At 35.0% G+C, this 11,180-nt stretch overlaps 1 protein-coding gene and 1 long non-coding RNA gene across 2 annotated transcripts; both read right to left on the reverse strand.

Annotated features, from left to right (window-relative positions):
• Positions 1 to 424: 424 nt before the first annotated feature.
• LOC131028784 (uncharacterized) lies at positions 425 to 2,526 on the reverse strand. The gene is made up of 5 exons (XR_009102654.2): positions 1,310 to 2,526; positions 1,112 to 1,190; positions 930 to 1,013; positions 739 to 829; positions 425 to 634 (listed from the first exon to the last, which is right to left on the reverse strand). It is a non-coding gene; the product is annotated as an uncharacterized LOC131028784 (long non-coding RNA).
• Positions 2,527 to 2,885: 359 nt separating this feature from the next.
• LOC131028798 (ankyrin repeat-containing protein At5g02620) lies at positions 2,886 to 10,947 on the reverse strand. Its single transcript, XM_057959147.2, has 4 exons — positions 10,494 to 10,947; positions 5,018 to 5,496; positions 3,159 to 4,104; positions 2,886 to 2,991 (listed from the first exon to the last, which is right to left on the reverse strand). The coding sequence occupies exons 1-3, from the start codon at positions 10,945 to 10,947 to the stop codon at positions 3,175 to 3,177; spliced, it is 1,863 nt and encodes a 620-aa protein (XP_057815130.2). The 3' UTR covers positions 2,886 to 2,991; positions 3,159 to 3,174.
• Positions 10,948 to 11,180: the final 233 nt, after the last annotated feature.

The following is an 11,180-nucleotide window of genomic DNA, read 5'->3' on the forward strand; positions in this document are numbered from 1 at the left end:
ATTTTGTAGGGACCCCTCTCTTGGCCCCGTAGGTTTAAACGGATCATTCACCGGTGCCATAGATTCCAAGTTAGGGCTCATCAAAGTTTGATAATTTTTAGCACTTAGGGTGCTCAAGGGAAGATGCCGGTAGGGTATGACCTCGCCGAGCGTTCGATCAAGTGAGGGAGGGGGAGCAATAGGATCATGCATAGGGTAATAATGAATTTTATTGTATTGTTCATTAAATGAATTGTATTGTATTGTTCATTATACAAACAACACTTACAATGAAATAAAATGAATTGTAATATTCATTAAATAACCATTATTAACCATTGTTAATTATTGAAATGAAGATTAAATATTTCCATGATAGCACCATGCACAAATGAGAAACAATTTATATGATCAAATATCAACTAGTGTATATATGAAAATGCCAAATGATTACAAGTGTATGTCCATACACAAATATGGCATAAATGCCAACTCAAACAAAATGTATGTCTATATACATCAATGTATGTCCATATACAAAATATACATTCCAACTAGACATGTAAGCATCTAAAAAACTATCTATAACATCCTAAGCTACTAATGGATCATCAAAATCAATCCTCTTCACCGCACTGCTTAGCTCTGAAGGATCCTGCACAAGAAAAAACAAACCATGATTAAGATTAGTTATATTATATAGCTCACATTCGAAAAGTTAACATAAAAATGAACTATAATTGAACTATTCTTGTTTACCGCATCTCCACATTTTCTCTTTGGCTCTACAGGACTCTTGATGTATGTCTTTGGTAGAGGAGGTATGTTTTCAAATATTTTCATACACAACCTACATATGTTCACAAACATGACATTGATACATGTTAGCATATAATTGTCACTGATAATAACAAATTATGTCTACTAAACACAAAAAAAAATAAACACACATGTACTCGAGGCATCTCTTCTTCTTCTTCTTCATCTTTAGGTATACTGGGTGTAGTCAACAAGGATGTAAAGCCAAGAATTCTCTGTACATATACACAACAAGTATATGAAACTATCAATCTATGTCTAGACGTGTATAATCACTATAAGTTATTTAAACTATTCATTCAATCATATTTACATTCAATTACATTTCCCTTGTCTCCAAATGCACTACCAGATCCTAAATCACACAACCCCACACTCGTGCAGCTTGTGACCTACAAGAGTAAAATAAGATATACATGCTAGTTACTACATAATCTAATTAATACCAATATAAATTTTGAGCATGTATGTACAATAAAATACAAACGACTAGGTGCAATAATATATGTACCATCAAGCTATGAAGGCCAAATGAAATGGCCATCAAGGTGTCCCCCTAGATCTATGTTAACTCCTCCTTGGTCATCAACTGTTAAATAGACCATGTAAATAAAAATTAGTACTTAATATTATCTAGATTATAAATATTCATTTAAAATATAAAATGAACTATGAAAATACAAATCTTACCAATACATCATCAATGTATGATGAAGGTGCCTGCTCACCTCTAGCATGTGAGGAGTCTCCAGGGTATCCTCCAGTCTATGTCATAACATCTGGTGCATCGTGCATCTCATGCACCTCATAAGCTACACTGTGCGTAGGAGGATCACCAGGGTATCCAATTGGACCCAAGCATATGTGTCCACACATGACACAACTATGGGGCACGCAAATGTGTGGAGCCGAGGAGGATGTGTCAATGCTATTGGATGCACCGCTACCATCAAAAGTAGGCTGAGCCACTGACCCAGCCGGAGAAACCAAAAGGCTACTCAAAGAGTGAATAACTGATATGGTACGTGATGTCGCCTCACAAATGATATCTGGATGTTGCACTGGAGGTGGGGGATCAATAGGAGGAGGGGGGACATATGGGCCCTAGACTACTCTGACTACCCAGGTCTATTTTGGGGCATACCGAAACCCACACCCTAGAAAGGTTGGATGTCAAAGTAGTTCACATGTTTTCCTAAAACAAACTCAGCATACAATTTTTTGATGAAGTAGAAGGGGACATCAAGATTGTTGTTGGGTGGTTTGTCGAAAACCATCCACAAATGATCCCAAAAGTTTTTCACAATACCATCATTTGTGCACGATTTAATAGAAAGTTTTGTTTTTTGGGGGTCTACGGGTTGACCAATACGGGGATTCACAAACAATGCAACGATTGTGACTTTGAATATCTTGAGATCCTTGATCTCCTTATAGAACAGGTCATCCGCATATTGTTCCCTCATAGAATCTCGCCACAAAAGATTAGCATTGTGCTCCTCAGTGATGGTTTCCATACTCTTTATGATTGACATGAGGGGATCAAACATTGGTTTTAGGCGAGGGATCAAATGATAGACATCTACAATCCCCCTCAATATAAACTATTTTTATTCTTTTGGCTCTACTCTTTTTACTCTGTTCTTCAGTCCCCTTTTTCTAAGAGTAAATTGCATCAATCTAAAAGAACTTGAATATATTAATTTAACATATTAATTTTGATGTTTGTAAAAGAATTTGTTATCTCAAATAGAAAAATACCTTAAAACAGATATTTCAAAATATCTTTTAAATAAATATATTTAAAATAATTATACTAGTATTAATATATATTTAATATTATGAAATAGAAAATGAACTAAATTATAAAGAAATCATCCGAATCATTCCTTTTAACAATTTTATTTTTGAAAATTAACTATAAATATAATATATTAATGTAAAAATAATATTACAGGCGACTCTCATGATAGTAAATAGAGAGACTCTTACAATCTATAGCAATAGAAGTTGCTACAACAATATAAACATGAACAAAACTAGGTACAAGAAAATGTAACAAGCAGAAAAGATAAATAACACACCATGCTATGTAAATAAGATTACAAAGAAGCTGGCGAAGACAAATAGCATGCGGCTACCATTTGAAATCTTCTACAATAGGCCATTAAGTGGGAAGGCCAATTTCACAGCCTGCATTAGATTAATACATTAAAATTAGTACTTAAAAGTGCATTAGTGTTAGTGAACATAATTTTAGAAACTATAAATTGAGGGATATATGATATGAGAATTATACAGTGCTAGTGAAAATTTTAAAACCACATTTTTTGGAAGGAAATTAAAGAAAAAAACTTAACTGAATTATATTGGCAACTATTTAGTCCTTTCTGGAAAATAGGTATATACACAACCAAAAGTAATTCCCAATACGACAGCAAAAGGTGGAATTATATAGATGAGAGCTTCTTTGAGCTGCATCCTGAGTCGTTGTCGGATTTTCCCAGTAGCATTGAAATTGTACTGAATAGCCCAGAAAATTGACAGCAAAATGAGAAAAACTGCTGGTGCAGCAAAAGCTGTGAGTATCTCACCCCATAACAACAAGTTATATTCATCACGATCTTTCATTTTTTTAAAATGACGAGGTACTGTGACCAGGATGGTTGCAGTCAAGAACGCAAGTCCGGTAGAGACTATGGAAATACCCAAGCTCAAAACTGATAGCTTGGCCAATACTGAACCTTCTTCATTAATCTTTGTTTGTAACCGTTGTCGGAATAACCAGGCAATAACAACTGTGAGGGAGGCAAACATGGCAAGGCTATCAGAGAACAAGAACACATGAAAAAGAGTTTCCAATGCCATCCGAGCAACTCCAGTTCCATCTCCACCAGGTGCAGGGGCAGGTGCACTATGTTTATCGTCAGCTCCACTACCTTTATCGTCAATTCCTCCTGGTATTTGAAATATAGCTGCAAATGTAATGGTGGCAATGAGTGATGCCACCAGGGTGTCCATATCCATGATTTTTTCACTTACGTTGCTCCCTTGTTTCAAATCCATTGAATTAGGTGTTCTGGGATTTCCTACAGAACTTCGAGATGCTCCTTGGTCTTCTAAAATCCTTCTTATCTCGGTAAACTTAGATTCATCTCGAGATGCTCCTTGGTCTTCTATAAACCTTCTTATCTCGGTAAACTTAGATTCATCTCTATATGTAGCAGGAGTAGCTACGTCAATTGCACGAAGTCCTTCATTATTAATGGCGTCCACATTTAGAAATGGTAAAATGTATCGAACAAGCTGCAGAATTAGTAAAATGAGTGTTCACGTCAATTGTTTTCAAACAGGTAATTAAAAATAATCATATTAAGATAGTCACAATAGTATATATACAACTGCAAATAAAAGTATAAAATGTAATCGAACAGAAAATTTAATTCTATAAATTTAGAATTTATATTTTCAATTTATAACAAATATACATATAAATTGGAAAAAAGGAAAAACAAAGTTATCATTTCGTTTCTATCTTTTTCTGTTTTTTCCTATAATCATAAAAAAATCTATTTATTTTGGATATTATTAATAATAAGTTACTTTTCCATATCAAACTAATGCTGTTAGAGGAGTGAGGTCATGGTGGAGGTCCTTCATTTATCACTACCATTTTTAATTTTAAAGTTAGCATAATGTATTTAGAATAATAATAAGTTTTATGCTGGTAATATGAAGTAAATGAACTAAAAAATATTAATAAAAAAATTTAGTGGAATAATCTATTTTTATTGAGAAAAAAAATAAAAAATGAAGTAATTGAAAGTAGCAAATGTAAATAAAATAATATAAAAGTATTTATATTAGACTGGGAAAAAATAATACTTCTTTATAATAATTGTTTAAGATTTTGCATTTGATCTTTGTTTTGTTAGAGGATGAATTTGAAAAAACAAAAAATCATCATTATGATTATGCCCTTGTACCTAAAGTTTTATAGATAATTTCATCAAACATGCAATTATCTTCTGAAAATTGAGGCGCATTTATGTCTATGTTGTCTTTATATATAAAGGTGGTGAATGTAGTACATTCCCTATTAATTTTATCTCCTATTTTAAATAAAAAAAATTAAATAAAAAAAATTAAAAAAGAAGAAAGGAAGAAGAATCTTCAATTTCATAATAGTAGAAGAGAAAAATAAAATTCAATGACCAACCTCTGGATCCACTCCATTGATGGTTGCCAAGTGTAACAATGTATTGCCAGAGATGTCTCGGTCATCATGCTTTACCATTTCTTCTAGTTTTACCATTTCTTTGAGAAGCATTTTCACTATCTCAGATTGGTTGTGTTCTACAGCAAAGTGTAGAGCAGTTTTATGGTCTTTACTGCGAATTTCAATACAATCTGGCATTATTGACAAGAATTCCTCCATCATCTTTTTATTGCCCTGGATCGCTGCTAAATGTATTGCACATCTTCCAAACTTATCCTTCTTTGTCATTAAACTGATGTGAAACCATTTCATACAACACCACCAAGGTAATTTTGATTTTACAATTTCACTCACAATATTTAAATTCCCTCGGTGAACAGCAGAATGCAATGGAGTGGCACCATGGATATCATGACTAATCATAATGAGACGCAAAATGTTGCAGAAACTGTGCCTCTCAAGTATCAACTTTACTATCTCTGCAACAAATCAATATTAAAATTAAAATTAATAGATGGAAAATAAAGGAATGAAAAAAAATAATTTAAAAAGAAAACAAACTAAGATTACTATGGTAAAGGAAATTAAACAAACCTAAGATAGTAGGACTTGAGGTTAGAAGGATATACCTATAATTTTTCACTTCTGAAAGATCATTTTTTTTTCTTTTAATAAAAATTATTTATTTTATTTTCCTAAAATTATATATAATTAAATATGTCTTTGTGTGTGAGAAAGGTTGTTTTTAATCAAGAATAGTTGAGATTTTGATAGGGCACAAACCTTGTCACAATAATAGAAAAACAAAAATATAAAGCATAGAAAAAGAGCTACTCAAAAACAAAATAACAAATCAAGCCTTGCTCCAAACCTAGTAAGAGAGTCCAACTTAAAAGGATAAACTATCGAAGAAGAGTCCTCTAAATTTAAAAGGCCTATCTGATGGAGCAACACTAATTGAAAAAAAAATTGACGAAGACAATATTTCCCATTTAAGAATCTAAACTATAAGAATTGTTAAGCTGAAATTAAATTTCAAGCATCAAAATTATTAGCCAACTAAATAGGAGACATACTAGGTTCATTGAGAGGAGTTTAGAATGGATATGGGTGATTTCAAATCCTCAGAATCAACAATTGAATCTTCAAGATATATGGTAAGACACTTAGAAAGGGCACTCTTCCACCAAGAAGAAGAAGATAGCTCACAAGAGTTCCGAGAACAAGTTGAGGCCAAATACAAATCAGAAAATAATACTTACAATTAAAATGAATCCATTAATAATTCATAATCTATGACCAGATCGGTCATAGACCTCAAGAAGAATCTCACAAGCAAATATTTCAATAATTAAACTTTCTCCAAAATATGAACAAAATAAATGTGAAAATGTTCTTTGAAGTAAATCCTACCTCTAGAAAATGACCAAGAGTATTACCAATGGTCTCATAGGAAGAAGAACACCAAAAATACAAAGGGAGATACGGTAATCTCGTCCAAACATGTACAATGTCAATAAAGTCCTTCAAAGGGTTGAAGGAGGGCAACACATATTAAATCAAAAGAGGGAAATGTGAAACCACCCTCAAACACAACCTATCTATCCTTGAAACGTTCAAAACAAATCACAAAAACCTCTTTGCAGGAAGATAAATTATCTATATCTTACCCTCAAGTAATGCAATCCAATGCCTGAAAATCAATCTTTATAGATATGGGAGAGAAGCACAAAGATGGAAAAACCTACAAATAAATTTCTTCTCGATAATTAATAACATCTTGGCCTAGAAACACCATAGGAGCTATGGTTTTTTGCATGCCCGTAATGAACCCAACATGAGCGGGAAGGAGAGCTCTAGGGCTTTAGGAGGAGGGGAGGTTTTAGGGGAGGACGAGGATGGTGATGGGGATGAGGATGGAGAGGATGATGGTGAGGTGCTTTGACCCTTTTCTGGGTATTCATGGTATTGGGGTTTTTAATTCTTGTGGCCAGTTCTAGGTTTGTGGGAAACTGCTTCCTCTACCTCAAGTGCGTGGTTGAGGGTTTTGGCCCCCAATCCTATCATTCTGTTCACCAGGACCATCTTTTGGGTCCCATTTTCTATTCCTTTGAAGATTGCCATGGTTTGGGGCTATCTACTTTTGCGTGTGGGTAATCCCTACTAGCCTTGTTCATGGATCTGTGCATGGCTTTCTATTTTGTATGGCTTGCAATGGATTGGGCTTCATGGCGTCATGTGAGTTTTTCTTCGTTGTGCCCCGATTTGGGTGGTGTTGGTGTGGGCCCTGTTCTACTTGGCCTTTTTGGGTTGTGCTTTCTAGTGGGGAGTTTGTGGGGGTTGTGTTTGCTTTCCCGTGCAGGGGCCTATCCTTTGTGTTTGGTGACCCCCTGCCCTCTTCACTCCTATTGTGGCTTGGGGTTTTCTTTCTCTCGGGGCCTTCCCCTTTCTCTTCGAATGTGCACTCGACTTCAAAGGCTTCTTGCTACGTTTCTCCATTCTGCTACTGTCCGTGTTACTGATCTTTGGTAGTGTTGCTTTTGCCGAGGGGTTCGTTGTTTGACTCACTATCATCTTTAGGCTTTGTGTGTTGTTTGGTGATGGATCATCCCTTTCTCCTTTCAGGGTCTACTTTGTGGCCTTTGGGTTGTTTGCTATTGGTTCATGTTCTTTGGCTGATGTGGAGGGTTGTGTGTACACAGTTCCCATGGAGGTGGATATTGTGTTTGTGGTTGCTCTTGCTTTTCTTAAGGTCATCCGGTCTATAGCAACTTTGCCTGTGATCCTATTGAGGTGGATTATTGGGGGACTATTAGGGTTCTGACCTCTAAGATAGCTAGAGGTAGTGGACATTGGGGTGTTTTTGGCTATATTTTCTTCTCACGATGATGGCTCTTTCTTTGCTAGTGGCTTTTTGCTACTTGTGGATGGGCGTTGGTGGAACAATGTAAGCTAGTTACCCTTCGGGCACCTAATTAGTGTGTGCTCTACCTTCATCATACTCACTTTGGTGGTGATTGTTGGCTCCCTTTGGGGGATTCCTTCATTTGGGGTTTGATACTTACCCCTTCTACCCCTTGTTCCCTTGGTTCTGCAGACGGTGGTTCTATTGAGGCAAACTGGTGTGGATCTATTGAGGGGGTCCATGTGTGGCTGTCTATAGTGATTTTGTTTTGGTTGGGGCAAGGCTTGTTACCTCTCTCCCATTCTATGAACAATGTTTTTCATAGTGAATAGTGAATCTTCAAGTAAAAGGTTTCAAGATGCCTCTCAAAACCCAATGATGTTTGTTTTTCTCTCCCTTGACAGCATTTGCCCAGTCCAAGGGGTTATTATTGGTAGATGGTTCAATGTTCTCCAAAACCCTTATGTTCTGATTAGGTGATTTTATAGGTTTAGAAACCGGTGCTCTAGTCAAAAGTATCAATTTCAAAAAGGGGTTCCCTTTTTGGGTTTTTTAGTTTATGGTGATCTCACTACTTGTGAGTTCCCATGTGTGCGTCTATTAGACGGTTATGTATTGGTAATGGGCCTATCTCATTTTTTTCTAATCAAAACACCATAAGAGCTAGATTAGCACAAATAATATTAACAATTATCCACTTCTACCTTGCAAAGGCTTTATAAGCAAAAATCAATATCCACATATCATCTTTCTAGGAACAACTCCTGAACACTTATTCATTGCATCAGTAAAGGAGGCATGAGGATTTGAAGCACCAAGTGTAGTGTGACAAGCCTCACCAAATAGATAAACAAATCTAGCAAGAGAGTCGATCACAAGCACCAAAGATTTGATGGTAGACTCTGAAAATGTCATAGCATGCAACAGTTATGAAACCCTAATAGTTTAAGGAGAAAGATATGTCAACCCATTATTAGTTGTAGCCAACACATTAGGAGGATGTGACGGGGAAGCAACCATGGACAGAAAAAACAATAGGAAATTCAATTGGCACCCTAGTGTCCATAAGAAAATCAACAACCATTGGTTGATCTGATTAAAAAAATTGTTAAGTCCACTAATAAGTTGTAGACAAGAGAAAGAGCAAAAAAGAAAGAAGGAATCTTTCATTTTAAATTAAAGAGCCAAACGTGATGGAGCAGGAGTACAAGACCATGGGGAGAATCAATAGAGTGATGCTCGAGAGATTATTTCTAGAGGTTTTTTGAAGATGTCTCTGTTAACAACTTTCATATCTTTTATAAATAGTATCAATAGTATAGAAATGAGCAAGTTTTTTTAGAAGCAACTAACACACAATTTTTTGAAGCAACAATAAATTTTATAATTAATTGAAGTTGAAAAACTGTCTTTTAAATTATTATTAGGAATCAAGATGAATGAAATATGGTAGCAAAAACTCTTAAGTTGATGGAGGGATTTCCAATTATATGACAAAGAAATTTTGAAAGTAGGGGGTTGCATTTTTATGAGCAAAATTTTAATTTATTTCATAGAAAATCTTCTATCTCATTAAACCCCTTATTCCACAAAAATCGTTCCTCAAGTGAGCTCATGAGACTACTTCATAGCTTGGCATTACCTTTCTTAATTATGCTGGGAACTCTTTGTTCTACACAAAACATATATTAAAAACTAAATCTTCTCTGTGGTCCTATACAAGGGGGCTTCCTAATATATTTTAATGATCTCTACTAATAATTTTTAAGAGCGTTCCACGTTGGTTGGTCCTATGAATTTATTTTCTTAATATTTTGAACTAAGAAAGTTTAAAAATTTATGATCTGGTGATCTTTTATGCAACAAGTGATGCTAGAATTTTAGTGGAATTATTATATAGCAATAGTTAATGATAAAAATTGTAGATGCTTGACATGCAGTCAAAGAATCTCTCAAGCTAAAAGAAATTTTTTCAGTTTTACTTCAAGACAACAACTAAAAATTGAGACTAACTTTTTTCTTATAATTTTAAAATTATAAAAAACAAATTTTAAGTAATTATATATCAATTACAACATATCAATTGTTTCAAACTTTATTTCAAATAGCTGCAAAATTTATTGATGTATAAATCATCCAAAATATAATATATTAATTATCCACATATATATTAAATATATTTTACTAATATGTAAATCTTTCCATTTGAATATAACTCTAAAAGAAAAATTCTCCTTAAATAAATTACCGATTCGTTTAACCACAATATATCAACTATCTTAACCTTTCCTTCGATATATAAACCCTGAAAAACCTGTGATAAATATTTAAATCATAATTTCTACCATTAAACTACAGGTTCAATGCTATAATAACAGCTTTTAGAATCCTCCTATAGATAATACAGTTTGTGTAGTAGAAATAGAGCTAGTGACAGTTGCATGTGAAGAGACATACTGATATTAAAACTGACATATTCAAGAAAACTATTTCTTCAACAGTCAAAAGGAACGCGCATAAAATACATAAAAACATGGGAAATCCCAGAAAAGATTTGAAATTGACAACTACCTAAACTTCCTCCGTAGGCAGCAACGTGAAGACAGGTTTGGTGGTCCTCCCTTGGCCAGAGCATGATATATACTGGTGTGGCTTCCACCAAAGCCCTCACTGCTTCCACATGACCTTTCTCTGAAGCTATTAACAGAGCCGACTCTCCAAACTGATTGCGTTTAGCGGCTGGCCACACGTTGTAGCGGAGAAGAGTACGAATTATCTCAGCATTTCCCCGCTTAGCAGCTTCGTGCAGCGGCGTATTGAGATCAGAATTGCGAGCTCCAGAGAGGCCTTTCACATTTTGAAGAATCCATTCAACCAGCTCCGAATGGCCTTCCCTCGCAGCGATGTGCAGGGCAGTATTTCCTTCAAAAGTAACTTCCTTCAGTTGTCGAGGGTTAGAGTCAAAGAAATTCCTAATCAAACTTTTATCGCCGTTTTTGGCAGCAAGGAGAACTTCAGGATTCATCTTGGTCTAGCACGCCTTTAAGTCTTCTCCGTCTTTGCAATTTATAGAGATGATTGCAAAGGCAACAACTTGTTGCAGGGAATTTTCCCTACTGTTGCTAGATTCTGTACTTACAGCACGTAAAAGTTGAGGTAAAATTTTCTCTCCGTGTTCTTTTCAAGAGACCCCCCATGCTGGAGACGTACAATTTGTTACCACTAAATTAGTGTAAAATTGAGTGAGACTGATGTTTG

Source organism: Cryptomeria japonica, chromosome 5 (assembly GCF_030272615.1).
Source record: "Cryptomeria japonica chromosome 5, Sugi_1.0, whole genome shotgun sequence".
In the NCBI taxonomy this organism is placed as follows: Eukaryota; Viridiplantae; Streptophyta; class Pinopsida; order Cupressales; family Cupressaceae; genus Cryptomeria; species Cryptomeria japonica.